The sequence below is a fragment of the Carlito syrichta genome, unplaced genomic scaffold (assembly GCF_000164805.1).
Source record: "Carlito syrichta isolate Samal-C Ts95f unplaced genomic scaffold, Tarsius_syrichta-2.0.1 Scaffold308186, whole genome shotgun sequence".
Lineage (NCBI taxonomy): Eukaryota > Metazoa > Chordata > Mammalia > Primates > Tarsiidae > Carlito > Carlito syrichta.
Window position 1 is genome coordinate 636,263 of NW_007252282.1, and position 17,219 is coordinate 653,481.

At 48.1% G+C, this 17,219-nt stretch overlaps 1 protein-coding gene across 1 annotated transcript in view; it reads right to left on the minus strand.

The window, feature by feature from the left end:
- The window catches only part of KIAA2012 (KIAA2012 ortholog), a 120,359-nt gene that overhangs the window by 25,844 nt on the left and 77,296 nt on the right, over positions 1 to 17,219 (minus strand). Inside the window, 3 exon segments of the mRNA XM_021716118.1 lie at positions 5,405 to 5,477; positions 17,006 to 17,034; positions 17,037 to 17,142. Coding sequence (XP_021571793.1) covers positions 5,405 to 5,477; positions 17,006 to 17,034; positions 17,037 to 17,142 — 208 coding nt within the window.

Here is a 17,219-nt window from a genome sequence, read left to right on the forward strand (position 1 = left end):
CCCCCCCCCCCCGCCCCCCCCCCGCACTTCCAATGTCCAGGGAGGCTCCCATTGTCTCACACACAACCATCCAGACTTGAAGCTCGGACAAGGATGGTAAATGCACTGGGTGCTCTAGGAAACTGGGAAGGTTGGCCAGGGCTGTGCTTTGGATTGTTTTGTCTTGGGTCACGTGTAATATTTACCAGTGGGAGCTGGTAAAAGCATCTTCCTGACAAGGTGAGTTCTGGGAGGGACTCAGACAAAGCTGCCTTCATGGCCCTTCATGACTATTTTGAACTTTGGGATGGGGCATGGTGGGACCAGCAGAGGGCGCATTTGTATCGGCCAAACGCTGAGGTTCTACATTGGCGGCATTTTCCCATTTTGGTTAGAATTGCAAATCTGTCCATTTTGGGATGTGGGCCATAGAAGAGTTTTTTTTTTTCTCCTAGTAAAATAACGGAATATTTAGGAAGTATTTGAACAAATAAAGGCAGGACTTTGAATAATAACTTACAATGTTTAACTGCTTTTAAAAAACCTATGAACCGGGGGTAATGGCTCACGCCTGTAATCCCAGCAATTTGGGAGACTGAGATGGGAGGATTGCTTGAATCCAGGAGTTTGAGACCATCCTGGACAACACAGTGAGACTCCATTTCTACAAAAATAAACATTAAAAAATTAGCCAGGTGTGGTGCCTTGCACCTGTTGTCCCAGCTACTTAGGAGGCTGAGGCAGAAGGATCACCTGATCACCAGGAGTTTGAGGCGGTGAGCCATGATGATGTCACTGCACTCCAGCCTGGGTGACAGAGTGAGACTCCGACTCAAACAAACAAAACTTCCTTTCTTGTGTTGTGTCTATCTCTAGTTTCAGCTGCTTTTTGGTTTTGACGAATTTAGTTCTCAAGTTAGAAATGAGCTTTGCTTCCTGGAAGGTAAACAGAATTTTCAGAATCAGGGGGCGCCCGCTGTGCTTTGGGACTCCAGGGACTTCCTTGGGATTTCCAGGCTGGACTAGTGGGGAGGAAGCCAGAAACATTCTTAAGGGTCTACTCCTTCCCACTCCCTTCTCCATCAGGAAGGAGAACTTTGAAATACTTTCCAGGAGGGAAAACAGAGCAGTACCAAAGTGTGGAGCTCATCTCCCTGTGAGGAACCAGCAGAATATTCTGCGCCCAGTACGGTGGCTGCCTGGCAGTATCTGTGATTTGCAGGCCTCACACAGGCAGCTTGGGGGTAAGGAGCCCCCCATCCACAGCAAGGCTACCCTGGGCATGGTGTGGGTGGCCTCCTGGCTGCAGATCATAGGGAGTGGCACCCTTAATCTCTGGGGTGCTCATGTGGTCTCTCTGTGCCCTCCATGGTATTGCCACCACCAACCACTCCTCACTCCTTTGCACAGGTTGGGTGACTAGTATACTTGCGCCTTCTGGGCTGTTTAAATCTGGAAAGGCCTTCAAGGTGAGCTCAGAGATACTCAACTGAACTGAATGGAACCAGCTGCTCCGGAGTGCTGGGCAGACTCCACTTCCCTTTGTTTTACTAGTTGGCTGTGGCTGTGTAATTCTCTTGCCTTGTAGGCCTCAGGGTCCTTCATCCACAATATTTTATTTTATTTTTTTATTTTTATTTTTTGAGTTGGAATCTCACTCTGTCACCCAGACTGGAGTGCAGTGGCTGCTCCCGGCCACCGCAGCCTCAACCTGCTGGGCTCCAGAGATCCTTCCATCTCAGCCTTCCAAGTAGCTGGAACTATAGGCAGGCGCTACCACACCCGGCTCATTTTGATTTGTTGTAGAGATGAGGTCTCGCCAAGTTGCCCAGGCGGGTCTCAAACCCCTCGGGCTCAGGCAATTCACTCACCTCAGCCTCCCAAAGGCATGGGATTACAGGCTGAGCCACTGAGCCCGGCCTTCATCCACAATATAAAGGAACTTCTGTGAGACCCTAAACAACCTCCGAGATTCATGCTGGCTTAAGAAAAGTGTTGCCACAATCACATGGCGTTTCCCTGACTTTGTAACTATTTCCTGATCAGACACGTGTGGACGGCGTTTCAGTGCCTGAAGATCCATGGGCCTTGCAGTCAGAGAAACCTGGGTTCATCGCTCAGCTCTTCCATTTATTGGCTGTGTGACCTTGAACAAGTGACCTGACCTCCCTGAGCCTCGTTCTCATCTGTGAAATAGGGAGCATGCCCTTGGCCTCCCATGGTCAATGTGAGGATGAGAGAAGGATGGACACAGAGCCCCCGGCGTCGCATCCTGCTTCCTGGTAAGAACCAAAAACGACCTCCCGCTTCTCTATCCCTCAAGTGACGCTGCTTGGAAAAGTAACACGGCCTTAACTTAAAAAGCCCAAATTGCTGGAGTGGCCCTCTGGGGGCTTGCCTGCCCCTCTCCCCAGGGCTCAAGCTTGCTTTTCAGATCTCAGTCAGGGGTCCCAGCGTGTGGCCACATCACAAGCTGCCTCAGAGAGAAAGAAAGGACGAAAGGAGGAGACACGGCAGGAGGGATCCGCCTGGGGTCTCAGCTCCTTGAGGACCGGTGACCTCCACTGGAGAGGCCTGGCCAGGAGCCTCCCACCGGGGCACAGAGGCGGGGCCACTGAAGTCGCAGCTGCTGCCCCGGCTGGAGAGGTGCCTGGACTGCTGGGCCATGCTGTCCTCACCCCCGCTTGGGCCACACTTTGTTTTTTTCTCTTTGAAAAACCTGCCTGAAGACTTTCCATTCGGATTTCCCTACCTGGGGTGTGTGTGTGGAGCCTTTCTTTAAGCCCCTTGCCCCCTGACCTCGCTGCCTCCTCTAGGGCTGCATAGGCGCACCCCAGGCGGGCAGGCCCTCTTCTTGCTGGCTGCTGACAACCAGAATTCATGCAGCAGACAAGAGTCAGGGGAGGTCATTCAGACCCAGAGCCTCACCAGCCTAGCTCCGTGACCAAGGACATGTTACTTCACCTCTCTGTGCCTCAATGGTCTCATCATTTAACAAGGGCTTTTTCTTTAGGGGGTCATTATAAAAGTGAAATGGGACCTTTTATAGAATCTGTGTAGCCTGGTGCCTGGCACAGTGGGTATGAGCTGCTGCCCCTGTTCTGAGATCCTCATCGAAAATGGATGAATGTACTCTGGGCTCAGTAAACTCTTTCCTTCATGTCAGCTACCACCTCCTCCAGGAGCCCCTCCTTGATGTCTTCTATGTCTCCTGCCCTGGTCTGAATCGGTTGTCCTGTCTGTATTCTCTTAGAGGACTGATCACACCACGCACACATCTGACTTGAAATGAGCATTTCTCACTCAGCACTGGCAAACACCTTCTTTAGTCTTCCCCAGTGGTATTCCACTACATGAAAGATGGTCTGAATAACCTTTGGGAAACCCGGCCGGAGTCTGCCCTTCTGTCATGAGACAGGAAGTCCGTCTTGACTGGCATGGTCACTACTTAGATTTGCTGCCTAAAGCCTCCGTTGCACTTGGCCAAGACCTTGGAGCCTGTCAGTGTTCACATTCTGCATACGTAATTTATGATATGGAAAGTCTGAAGACTGGAGCCGTTTCCCTGGCTAGTGTCACTCAACTCTGCCTCGCGTTAGCAGAAACCTCTGTAAACTGATCAGTTTACCATAATATATTATTGTTGGATATCTGGAAACAAAGGTTTTTTTTTTTGTTTTTTGCTTTTGAGTTGAATAGGGTCTCACTCTGTCACCCAGGCTGGAGTGCTGGCATGATCATGGCTCACCAAGCTTCAACCTCCTGGGTTCATGCAATCCTGCCTTGGCCTCCTGGGTAGCTGGGAATATAGGCACCACCACAATGCCTGGCTAATTATCTGACTTTTTGCAGAGACAAGGTCTTGCTATGTTGCCTAGGCTGGTCTTGAACTCTTGAACTTCTCACCTCGGCTTTCCAAAGTGCTGGGATTACAGGCATGCGCTGGGAATACAGGCATGAACCACTGTGCCTGACTTCTTTTAAAATTAGTATAGAAATTAATGATTTTTGACCAAGATGTCAACTGAAAGAAATGGTAAAAGATATAAACAGAAAAAGATCAAGTTTAGGGTGGAATCCAAAACTTACAACTTTGTACACTTACCTCATGTATGCTTCTGGGCTCCCTCACCCCATGGGGCCCAGAGGAGACAGTGAGAGTCATGGTGGCACTTCCCAGACCGGGCAGCAGTGACCATGAGAGGGTATTTATTCATTGGGATATGCAAGTCAAGGTGAGTATTCATTAAGGGGCTATTTAATGTGAATTCATCTGTTCCTCAGGCAGCCTTATGGAGGGGTTGCAGGTTTTAGTCTCCGTTGACAGCTGAGGACACTGAGACACAGAGAAGTCCAACTCCCGAGCCATCTCTGACTCAGCACTCAGGCCTGCAGCTGCAACCTGTAGAGAGCACCTTCCTGTGAGTTAGTGAGTTAGCAGAAAGGCCGGGTAGGAAGAAGTCTCCCAGGGTGCTTGTGGCTCTGTGCTAGGTGCCTGTGACCCGCTGGGTGCTCGCAGCCCCATGCTGGGTGCTCGCAGTCCTATGCTGGGCGCTTGTGGCACAGTGCTGGGTGCCTGCAGCCCCATACTAGGTGCTTGTGCTGGGTGCTTGCAGCTGGTGCTGGGTGCCTGGTTTAGGCAGCAGAGCACGGGCTGAATTTCAGCCCCATGGGCTCCCCCTGCTGGGCGGTACAGCAAACACCAAGCACAGTCCTGTCTGGCTGCATCCTTCCTTGGGAATACAGGGGTGTCTCTCGCGTTTCCACTAAGCAACCAGGAAGCAACCAGGAAGCTGCCACTTGGGCCTAGCCTGCGGCAGCACCGGTAGTATGCCCAGGGGCCCCCAGGAAAGAGTTCAGGGTCTAGTTCAGGGCCAGGAGATGTGAACTATGCCAAGAAGCCCAGTGGTTCTGGGTCCTGTTTTTCCTAGAACCCACTGCCACAGTGTCATTTTTGTAGGAAGCCACAATAAAGTAGCTCTGGCCACCAGAGCTGTAGGCGACAAGGCTGGGTTTCTAAAGGGGATAATATCCCTCTGTTGGAGTATTGTCCTGCTAGGCAGGGACCCTCAGCCCCCTCCTCTGTATATCCAAGCCCCCCATGGAAGCAGGAGGAACAGAGAGGAGGACGTGCCTGTGGGCCTTTTCGTGAGGCCCCCAACGTCTCCACTGTCACATCAATCTGCAACCTCTGGTGGGAAAGAAACCTTTCCCAAAGTCCAGGGACATAAAGCACGTCATCACATGTGGCTGGTGACGCACTAATGCATCTGAGTCTGAACTTAGCACCATTGTCTATGTTCTGACTTCAACCTATGACCTGAGAGGAGGTGAAGGGGTCATTCCCTATGAACATCTCTTAACAGTGCAAAGTTCATCCGACAACTTGTTACAAGATGATAAAACCCAGTCCCGCCGTCTCTACCTTGGCTGCCTTGGTGACTATCTCCGAGGGGTCTCCCTGGTTCTTCAGGGCACTCCAGGGCCTCTCCACTTTCCTGCTGGGTTCACACATGACAGAGAATACAGAAGACAATATAAGTGCAAACCCTCCTTTGTGACCCGTGTCCTTTGGTAAAAGGGAATCCAGTTTTCTGAGTGGTTTCTTTTTCCTCTTTGCCACCTTGTTTTAACTTAAGTCTCCAAGAAGGCTGGTGTTCCTGGTGTGAACAGGCAGGGCTAGGCACGGTGGCATGCACCTATTGTCCCGGATACTTGGGAGGCTGAGGCAGGAGGATCCCTTGAGGCCAGGAATTCCCAGGAGTTGGAGTCTAGCCTGGGCAAATAGCAAGACCCTGCCGCAAAATAAAACAAAACAAAAGAAAAAAGAAAAAGAAAAACACGCAAAACAAAACAGCAACAAGAAAAACCAAAAAGAGCCAGGGCCAGGCCAGCTTGGTAGCAATAGCATTGAGTGCTGTTAGGTTCCTAGTTATACTCATTTGATAGGGTCTTGCCCTTCCCCTTCTAGTTTCTCTTCCCCTTCCCCTCCCCTTCTTCTCCCCTTCCCCTCCCTCCCTCCCTTCCTCCTTTCTTTCTTTCTTTCTTTCTTTCTTTCTTTCTTTCTTTCTTTCTTTCTTTCTTTCTTTCTTTCCTTCTTTCTTTCTCTTTCTCTCTCTCTTTCTTTCTTTCTCCCTTCTCTTTCTTCTCTATCTATCTATCTATCTATCTATCTATCTATCTATCTATCTACCTAATCTATCATCTATCTATCTTGCCAGAGTTTCACTGGAAACTTGCCCAGACTGGAGTGCTGTGGCAAGATCACCACTCACTCAGCCTCGACCTCATGGGCTCAGGTGATCCTTCCACCCCAGCCTCCTGAATAGCTGATGCTACAGGCAGGCAGCACCACTTCTGGCTAATTTTTAAATTTATTTTTATAGGGACAAGGTCTCGCCATGTTGCCCAGGCTGATCTCGAACTCCTGGGCTCAAGCAATTCTCCCATCTTGGCCTCCTGAAATGCTGGAATTGCAAGCATGAACCACCGTGCCCGGCCTTTGTCCCTTTCATCTGTGCAGTGTTCCGTTCCTGGCAGATGTGTTGACTGAAGGAAGCAGGTGCCTTCAGGACCTGAGGGAGGCCGGGCATGACTAGAGTGGAGACCAGGGAATGGGCGGAGTGGGAGGAATCAGACACGCATGACCTTGCAGACAGGTTAGGGCCTGTGGTCTCTGTCTTGGGGACAAAAGGAGCATGGAGGACTTACAGCAGGCAGCCACAGGATCAGACTGGCCTTGTGGCCTTTCTGGGATGACCCTGGATTGGGGTTCTTATCGCGCTTTATCCCTGCTTCCTTCCTTCCCTGAGTCAGGCGGGCTGCTTGAAGTCCCTTCGCACAGAAGCCTCCCTGCCAGTGGCTCCGGCCCTGGCTGCGCATTACAGTGGCTTAGAGGCTTCTAGGTGGTTCCCACCTGCAGCCAGGTGAGATGCTTTGCTCTCTAGTGTGTGGGAGAGCAGTTCTGTAGTGCTGGGGACAGGGCAGGTGGAGCCCGGGTGGCTGATGAGGCCCGCGTTGGCCTTGTCACCTGGGTCCCTGCTCCTGTAGTCTACAGCCTCATTTTGACCACGGAGCTGGAATCTGATGTGAAGGATCCTGGGAGTCTCTCCTGTTAACGCTCACCCTTTAGTGACAATCGACTTTCCACTTTCTCATCAAAGACACAGCTGCTCTAGGAGGAGACAGTGAACTGCCTGCTACTTTGGCCATCTCTTGAGTCCCCGCTGTGGTTCCTCACTTGGTGATTTTTGCCTCATGTATCTTTTAGTTGTTAGCTTAGTGTTTGTAGCTGATGAGATATGCTGACATAAAAAAGCTAATGCGGCTGGGTATGGTGGTTCACACCTGTAATCCTAACACTTTGGGAGGCTGAGGTGAGAGGATTGCCTAAACCCACGGGTTCAAGACTAGACCCGGCAACTTGACGAGACCTCATCTCTACAATAAACCAAAAATCAGCCGGGCGTGATAGCGCGTGCCTGTAGTTCCAGCTACTTGGAAGGCTGAGGCGGAAGGATTGCCGGATCCCAGCAGGTTGACGCTGGGGTGGCCATGAGTGTGCCACTGCACTCCAGCCTGGGCGACAGAGTGAGACTCCAACTAAAAAAAAAAAAAAAAAAGAAACAGTCTTAATTGGAAACTGTCCATTTCATGTTGCTTAGAAAAGTGTCAAAAAAGCAATCAAGTTTTAGATATATAAATATACCTGTGAAATAACTTATACCTAACGTCATTCATTTCAAGAGATTGGAAACAACCTAAATGTCCCATCAACTGGGGACTTGTGAAGTAAATTATGGTTAGTTTATATGATGGAATACTATGCAACAATTGAACAAGGCATCTCTATGAATCAACACAAAAAGAACTGCAAGATATACTAAATAAAAGATAAGACTGAACAATGTATAAAATATGCTAAAACTTGCATAAACTATTTCTGTGTGTCTGTATTTGCTTGTATGAGGGGGCCCCTTCAAAACTTGGAATTATCTTCTAGAGGTCAAGCCCTTTGTAGTACAAGCTTCCCCTGCTAGTTAAATGTTCTAGGACTCCATTGGCATCAGTGTGCCAGCTAGTGTTGTTGTGAGAGATAATTTACAGAAGAAATGTCCTGAGGTGTGGCAAACAGGTGACTGGTTCTTCCACCATGACAACGCACCTACCCACACTGCACTGAGTGTCCAGCAGTTTTTGACCCAAAACAGCATGACCCCGGTGCCACACTCTCCCTATTCACCTGATCTCACACCGAGCGACTTTTTTGTTTCTCTGGATGAAAAATTCCTCCTAGGGAAACGTTTTGCTGATAAGGAAGAGGTGAAACAAAAAACAGCAGAAGCACTAAAAGACATCAAAACAGATGAATTCAAAAACGATTTTAAGCATTGGAAAGAGTGTCTTGATAGGTGTGTTGCATCAAATGGAGAGTACTTTGAAGGTGACTGAAATGTAAACATGTAAGAATAAATACACAAGCTTGAATAAATTCTGGGTTTTTGGGGGTCCCTCCTCGTATATGCATTATACCTCTCAGGAAGAATCACAGGGAACTAGCAACAGAAAAGGGAAAAGACCTGAAGTGCTGTTTTAGATTTACATTTTATTTTTATTTATTTTTGAGTCAGGATCTCACTCTGTCACCCAGGCTATAGTGCAGTGGCACGATCACAGCTCATCATAGCCTTGAATTCCTGGGCTCAAGTGATCCTCCTGTCTCAGCCTCCTGAGCAGCTGGGAATACAGGCATGTGCCACCATGCTGGGCTAATTTTTTTATTTTTTGTAAAGATGAGGTCTGGTTATGTTAGTTACCTCAAGCAGTCCTCCCACCTTGGCCTCCCAAAGTGCTGGGATTACAGGTGTGAGCCACTGTGCCCGGTCTATACTTACATTTTAAAAAACTTTCCGAGTATATTTCAGATTCAAAATTTGAATAAAAAAATAAACACAAATAAACCGCTACATCACTTTCAATATGCCTTCCAGACACAATGGCTAAACATCGTGATGGAAACACAGGAACTAGTACTCGGTGAATGAGCAAAGCAAGTAAAAAGATGACGGGTATTAAACCTGGCTCTGCTGCTCTGCCCGAGTCATTTGCTCCTGTGTTTGTTCAGCTAATGAGCACTTACTGAGCATCTGCTGTGTGCCCAGTACTGTGCTAGACCTTGGGGGCAACGAGATGAGAGTTCTCTTCACAGGACACACAGTGACTCATGGGGAAGCAGGTCAGTTTGCACTGCAGTGTGACAAATATTGCGGCAGATTATGACAGATTTCTGCGGGGCCTCCTGGGAGGGTGGGAGGCTAAATTAGGCTGGGAGGGTTTGTTTACCAGTAGACAGAGCTAAATCTTGCAGGGAAGGGAAGGCAGGACACTTCCAGGCAGAAGAAGCGGCTGGTTGGGGGGTGCGGGGGCAGCGTGTGGACCGGGCCAATTAGACACTGGCCAGATCTGGCATGCTGCAATGTGGAGTTTTTCTTTTTAAATTGCGTTTGTTATATTTTTCTATTTGTAAAAGAAATATAGCTTTGATGCTGGAAATTTAACCAGAAAGCCAATGGGGACAGCAAGGAATTTCAAGCAAACCAGTGATAAGATGGAGCTGTATTTAGAAGCACATTGCAGCACTGTGGTATCATGGGACGCAGTGCGGGGAGTCACAGATGCTTTGTGACACAAACTGCAGCCTTGAAACCAGCCTGTGGGAGTCAGTTCCCCGAGGGGCCGGGTATTGCTCCTGGAGCCAGACGGCTTGCACGGAAGTCCTAACTCCTACCCTTCTTGTCTCTCAGACCAAGGGAGTGACCTAAGCCCTGAGCCTCAGTTCAGCTGTGAGCCGACAGGCGCTGGACAAGTGATCTTAAGTCCTCATCGGTCTGTGAAGAACCTTCTGGCAGTTCTGCCCTCCACCCTCATGCCTAGCCCCCAGGCTGAGATGGTACTTCTGGGCTTACAGCTGGCTTTCAAGAGAACTGCTGGGAGGGAGAACCAAGGAGCGGGGGAAGCAGGAGTCAGAAAGGGGGTCCGGCCTGCCCCAAGCTACTGCATGACTAATCATTGAACCTCAGCTTCTCCATCTGTGAAATGAGAGTGATAATATAGTATAGAATTCTTTTTTTTTTTTTTGAGACAGGGTCTTGCTCTGTTGCTTAGGCTGGAGTGCAGTGGCACGATCATAACTCACTGCAGCCTCAGCCTCTGGGATCAAGCAATCTCTTGCCTCAGTCTCCCAAGTAGTTTGAACTTCAGACCTGCACCACCACACCCAGCTAACTTTTTAATTTTTTTGTAGAGTCAAGGTCTTGCTATGTTCCCCAGGTTGGTCTTGAACTACCGGGCTCGAGAGATTCTCCAGCCTCGGCCTTCCAAAGTGCTGGGATTATAAGTTTGAGCCACTGTGCCCAGCCTGTACTGTTTTTGAAAGACTTAACCAGGAAAATACACTTGGAAATTCCATGTAACACATCGTGTGATACGCAAATATAAATGATTAATGTCAATACTTTCTTAATGATGGAAGAACATCAGTATCTCATTTGAAAGTTTCAGCTTCAGGGTAGTACAACTTTTCTTGTGCAGATCTGTGCAAAAAAGACCCCACACGCTTTCTTTAGTAAAGAAAACCGGCTTATGAAAATCCTAAGGTCCCCTGTGTTAATTAGATTCAAATATGTGATCAAATCTCTGCTTCCCTCTCAGGTCCTGAAGCAGAACAAAGAAGCACTATTAACTTCTACCAGAAATAGAACAGGCAGACCTCATGGGGATCCTGCTCTCTCTGCCACCTGACACATGACCCATCCACTCTGAGCCTCAGTTTCCTGGTCTGCACGGTGGTACCTGCACACTCCTCAGGAGGGGGAGGGGTCACATGCAGCTCAGGTCATGAGGGGCCCACCCCTTAGCAGGGTCAGTGCATGTATTCCCTATGGATTGAGTCCTTTATAGATGTGACCCTTCTTTGCAACATGTTACTTTGTGTAATTCTTGCCTCCCTGTTGAGAGGCAGGTCTGGAGGTCCCAGTCTTATTGTCTCCGTTTTATTAAGGAGGAAATGGAGTCCCAGAAGCATCACAAGGTCACTCAGTGTCAGAGGAGCCCCTGAGACTTCCTGTCTACTGGTCTGACACTTTAATATTGATAATATTCCACTTAATCCTGGGCCTCTCTCTTTTGGAAGTAAAGCAGACTCGATGTTCTAAGTGTTTTCTGGTAACATCATCCAGGTGTTCTGGAATCATTAACTCTTGAAACCAGCTTGTGACCCTTCTTTTGCTTTCATGCCAAGTGGCCACCGAAGCATGTCTGAATGGCTCTGGGGACCAGGACGTATCTCCTAAAGCCACCTGCGTCATCTTGGATGATGTCTAAGTCAAGCATCATTTCCCTGTTGTGTGTGAAGTCCACACTGTTCCTCCCTGATGTGGCCACAGATGGCCTCCACCCTCTGTTTGGTGAGATGTGTTCACACTCGTCCTCACGAATATAGCCTGGGACAGGCCTCAACACGGGTCGGGGGAGGCTCCAACTCCAGGCCCATGTCAACCAGGTCCTCTGTCTGGTGTTGGAAGGCCCCGTGTGTCTATGTGCTGAAGGAAGCAGAGGTTCATTTTCCATTCTTCAGATCTCTGGGTGTAACACACAGACTCTCTGATGTCACATGGAATATAAGTATGTTCTATTCCATATCCAGCATGAATAGGCGTTATTGCTGTTTTCTTCCCCACTACCATAACCTAACACTGATCATTTAAATAGTTCCTGAGAAAAATCTCTCTCCTAATTAATTCGTCAATTACCACATCTTTCTGTAAAACAGAATATTTTTGTTTATTTTCATTTTTGACTCATGGTCTCATTCTGTGGCCCAGGTTGGAGTGCAGTTGCATGATCATTGCTCACCACATCTTTGACCTCCTGGGTTCAGGTGGTCCTTTCTCATCAGCCTCCTGAGTAGGAAGGGGACTACAGTCATGTGCCACCATGCCCGGCTAATTTTTTATTTTTGTAGAGACAGAGTCTCACTATGTTGCCTAGGCATTCTTGGGCTTGAGCAGTCCTCCTGTCTTGGCCTCCCAAAGTGCTGAGATTTCAGGGATGAGCCATTGTGCCTGGCCCAGAATTGATTTTTTTAAAAAACATGCTTCAATTTTCCTTTTTTCCTAGAGAAAACAGGCTGGTCTTGAACTCCTAGGCTGAAGCCTCCTAAGTAGCTGGGACCATAGGCATGCACCACTGCAACTGGCATGATTCAATTTTTAAATGGACTCAGTTGTACTCTAGATCAATCATGTTGCCCCAAATATAAGCCTGATATAGGCAGATTATCCCATTTAAGAGGCTAATAGCATTAACTTCACTGTTGTAAAGAGGTTCTTGAAATGTGAGGAAATTCCATACTCAAGAAACAGGAAACAAATGAGTGCGTCCCATCATAGCCTGTGTCTGCCTCCTCACTGCACTGTGCTGATGTGATCTGTTTCACTGCCCATCTTCTGCTTGGATTCTAGGTGCCTTAGAAGGTCAAGGTGGAGATGGTTCACCTCCGTATCCTCTGTGCCTGTCACAGTGTTGATCCTCAGAGAGGCACGATGGCGGAAGGGTGAGGAATGATCTGTGGGGAGACAGTTGTCTGCACAGAACTTGGGACAGGCAGAGTCTTGAGAATTGAAAAGTCTTCCTGCAGCGATTGAATGGGTCCCAGAGATGGAGCTTTTTAGGAGGAGTGCTAGTCATTTAGCCAGCATGACAGAAAATGCTTCTGACTGTCAGGGCTCAGCCAGGGTCTACAGCGAAGCTCTAAAGCATTTACAGTGCACAGGTACTAGAGCTGGGCTGCCTAGTCTTGAACTTTATTTCTTACCAACTTACTAAATGCATGACCCTGGTCATTTAAAAAGGTAAGTTGCCACGGGTTTGAGAATAGCTTGGGCAACTTGGTGAGACTTCATTTCTACAATAAATCAAAAAAATTAGCTGGGCGTGGTAGCACATGCCTTTAGTTCTGGTTACCTGGAAGGCTGAGAGCTTGGAAGGCTGAGACCTTAATGGAACCCAGCAGGTTGACACTGGGTTGGCTGTGAGTGTGCCACTGCACTCTAGCCTGGGTGATGGAGTAAGTCTCCAACTCAAAAAAAAAAAAAAAAGGGAAGTTGTTTAACCTCTCAATGCCTCAATTTTCTTGTCTATAAAATGGCATAATTCTACCTACTTAGATTCATTTTTGTGAATTAAATAAATGCATGCATATGAGGGGATACTCCCCCCAAAACCAGAAGTTATTTATAAAAATTGTGTATTCAGTCTTATTTGTTTAGACTTCAGTCACCTTCAAAATACTCTCCATTTGATGCAAGACACCAATTGAGATTCTTTTTCCACAGTTTTTGATCTCATCAATTTTGTTGCCTTTGGTGCTTCAATCATTTTTTGTTTCACCTCTTCCACATTGGTAAAACGTTTCCCTTTGGGACTTTTTCATCTAGGGAAACAAACAAAAACATCACTCAGGGCAAAATTGAGTGAATAGGGAGAGTGGGGCTTGGAGGTCATGACATTTTTGGTCAAAAACTGCTGAATACTCAGCCCATTGAGGGCAGGTGTGCTTGTAAATCACCCATGATGAAATAGGCAAACGTGTTGAATCTCCAAAAAAATTCACTGAAGCCGAACACAGCCTCTCATAGAAACACTAGCTGGTACACTGATGCTGATGGGTTCCTAGAATGCTTGCCTAGTGGCGGAAGCCTGTACTACAAGGGGCCCGCCCTTCAAAGATAATTCCGGGGTTCTTGGGCCCCCCCCGTAAATCTTAGAACAAAATCCGGCACAGAATTCATGCTCAGTAATGTTGGCAACTGTGATTATTTGCATCTTTTTCCATTACCTTTTTTGCCTTCATCTTTCTTATCTTCCTGCTCTCCTCCCCTGCGATGTGCAATGCCACCTACATCCACCAGGCAAAAATGAATGAACTGTCCTGTGGGTGGGCAGGAAATACATGGATGGATGTGTAGAACGAGCTGGTTTCTGCACTACTCCAGATGTGGAGGGCAGCCACCATATTCTTCTCTGTCTGAATTCACCACCCTGCTCTACCCTGAGACTGTGTCTTACTACAAGGAAACACCCAAGAATCCAGAAGCTACCATGGCAATTAGGAGAAGGTCTCTCTAGGGAAACTGTTGGCCTGAACGTCCCTAAGTGATGGTGTGGTTTTTTGGACAAAGATCGATCTGGGAGTCAGAAAGCTCAGCATGGGCTCCAGGAACCCTGGGGAGATAGGCTGAGCTGCACTTCTGTGAGTCTTGCACGGGGGCAGTAGGCCTTAGGGACAACATGGCTTTTCCTCCTATAGAGCTGTGCCCAAACCTGCTGAACAAAAAAGTGTAACAAAAAGCACTGCAGACCAGGTGCGGTGGCTCAAACCAGTAATCCCAGCACTTTGGGAGGCTGAGGTGAGAGGATTGCTTGAACCCAAGAGTTCAAGACCAGCCTGGGCAACATAGTGAGACACTGTCTCTATAAAAAATAAAAAAAAATTGCTGGTCGTGGTGGTGCACACCTGTAGTCCCAGCTACTCAGGAGAATGAGGCAGGAGGGTTGTCTGAGCCAAGGAGGTTGAGGCTGAGGTGAGCTGTGATCCTGCCACTGCATACCAGCTCGGGTGACAGGGTGAGACTCTGACCAAAAAAAAAAAAAAGCACTGGGGCCATGAAATATCCAATTATTTGAAGTTCCTCACTCTGAATTCTGCAGTTCCCCAAAGCATCATAAATATATTCTTATCTCATTTCCCAAGTAACGATCACCTTTTAACACACTACGCACTTTGCTGATTTGTCATGCTTTGTCTCTTGCCTGCAATATCTTAGAGCAGGCAGAGATGTTTGTCTGTTTAGTTCGCTGACAGATGTCAAATGCCCAGGAAGTGCAGAACACACAGCAGGTAGTAGGTGCTCAGACACTGAACAGTGGTTGTGACAATATCTCCTCCCAGAAAGTACTGACCATATTTTTTTGAGCCGTAACAGAAGAACTGAACTGTTGAACTGTTGCTAAGAATAAAAAGGGTAGTCTTATGGATATCAGTAATGAAGAATGGCAGTGCTTTCAGATACATCTTTTCTTTCACTGTCCGGAATTACTCTTCCTTCTTGTAGATTTTATTTTATTTATTTATTTTTTTAGTCAGGGTTTCACTCTGTCACCCAGGCTGGAGTACAGTGGTGGGATCATGGCTCATTGTAGCCTCAGTCTCCTGGGCTCAGATAATCCTCTCTCCTCAGCCTCCTGAGTAGCTGGGACTATAGGTGCGCACCGCCAAGCCTGGCTAATAACAAATTAAAAGATTTTTTTTGTAGAGACAAGTTCTTGCTGTGTTGCCAGACTGATTGTGAACTCCTGGGCTCAAGCAATCCTGCCACCTTGGCCTCCCAAAATGCTGGGATTATACCGTGCCTGGCTACTTTTTGTAGTTTTGCGTGTCTCCTTTTCCTTTGTCAGACAGCCTTCCTCTCCCCATCTTTAGTCCTTGTGGCTCTGTGCTGGGCCAATGGCATTTTATTTCACCACAGGCATGTGACTCAATTCTGGAATGACCCACTTCTCATTCTGGAATGAGAAGCTGGTGGCCACCTTGTCACCACTGGGAGCAGGCTGTCTAAGAGGAAGCCCAGGAACGCACAGCCAAGACCTAGAGAGAGACAAACCTCAGGCAAATGCGTGACTCTTTTTTTTTTAAGTCAGAGTCTCAATATGTCACCTAGGCTGACGTGCAGTGGCATGCTCATGGCTACCATAGCCTCAACCTGCTGGGCTCAGATGATCCTTCTACCTCAGCCTTCCTAGTAGCTGGAACTACAGGCATGTGCTGCCACACCTGGCTAATTTTTTGATTTATTGTAGAGATGAGGTCTCACCAAGTTGCCTAGGCTGGTCTTGAACCCCTAGGCTCAGGCAATCCTCTTGCCTCTGCCTCCCAAAGTGCTGGGATTACAGGCGTGACCTACCATGTCAGGCTCAAATACATGACTCTTAAAGCCCTGCCTTGCAGAACTGGGATTGGGGTAGCCTGGAGAAGTAGTAACCCAAGACCCCTGGCTTAGCTAAGGCTGGGAGGGTGACCTTCACAGCCTCCAAAGACCCTGCCAGCTGCAGCATTAGATAGCACCACCAACACGAGCTCTGTCTGTCTGAGTCACTTCTTACCAAGGACTGGGATGTTGTCCTCTAGGGTGGTTTGAAGGGTCTAACATCCTTCCATGACAGGCCTAGCTCTGTTCCTGGTCTGGGTCTTTGACTCTATGGCTATTTACTATTTATCTCCAGCGCCGTGAGCTTTGGGGAGGGCAGAGGATGAATGGGAAAGGGCCCTAAACTAGGGCTGTGGGTGAAAAGGATGGGGAGATTCATGGGGCTTTTAATTAGCATGTCCCACGTGCAGGGCGTGTGTCTGACGCTGGGGTGGGAGGGGTCCTGCAAAGATGAACAAATGACATTCTCACGGCAGGGACTCTTAGTACTCACAGAGAGAAATGAAGCTGAGCTTGGGAGATCAAGGAACTCTTGGAGAAGAGAAAGCCAGGCCGGATGCCCAGAAGATAATCTGCAGTTGACTTCTAAATAGCGAAATGAAGAATCAGTCTTCTCTATGTGGGAATACCAACTCTACCAAGTAGTGGTGGCAAAGAGTGACAATTATTTTAGCTACTGTCAAAATAAATCCTATTTGCCTGTCTTACGAGGCAGCTTAGAGTCATTCTTTCTCCTCTCTGTTCTCTGTCCCTTGCCACCCAAGCCAGACACCCAGCAGCTTTGTCCCTGATGGCTGGCTGTGATTATGTCCTAATTTGTTCTTTCTTCATCTGCTACAAGCTGCCTATTCTCTGTCCTTTCTGATAGTGCAGGGGCTCTGAGAGACTTCTGAAGCTGTTTTGTAGCATGCAGAAGTGTATTAACTGGAATTCCTGCGTGTGTGTCTGCAAAGCCCCTCGTCTTCTCAGTGTGAGATCACCTTCAGGAACGGCGTCATGTCGATGCGCGCTCACGCATGCACAAGTCTGATCTGTTTGAACATACCAGCCCTTTATTTAGACAACTTTGAGGCTCTCCTGCCTTCTGAGCTGTTGCCTCCAAGGACAGCTGGGCTCCCTGTGACTAGAGGCAGAAAGCCCAACTTTCAGAGGAATGATAGTCATTGCACCAAGGGTGAGCCCAAATCCCCAAAT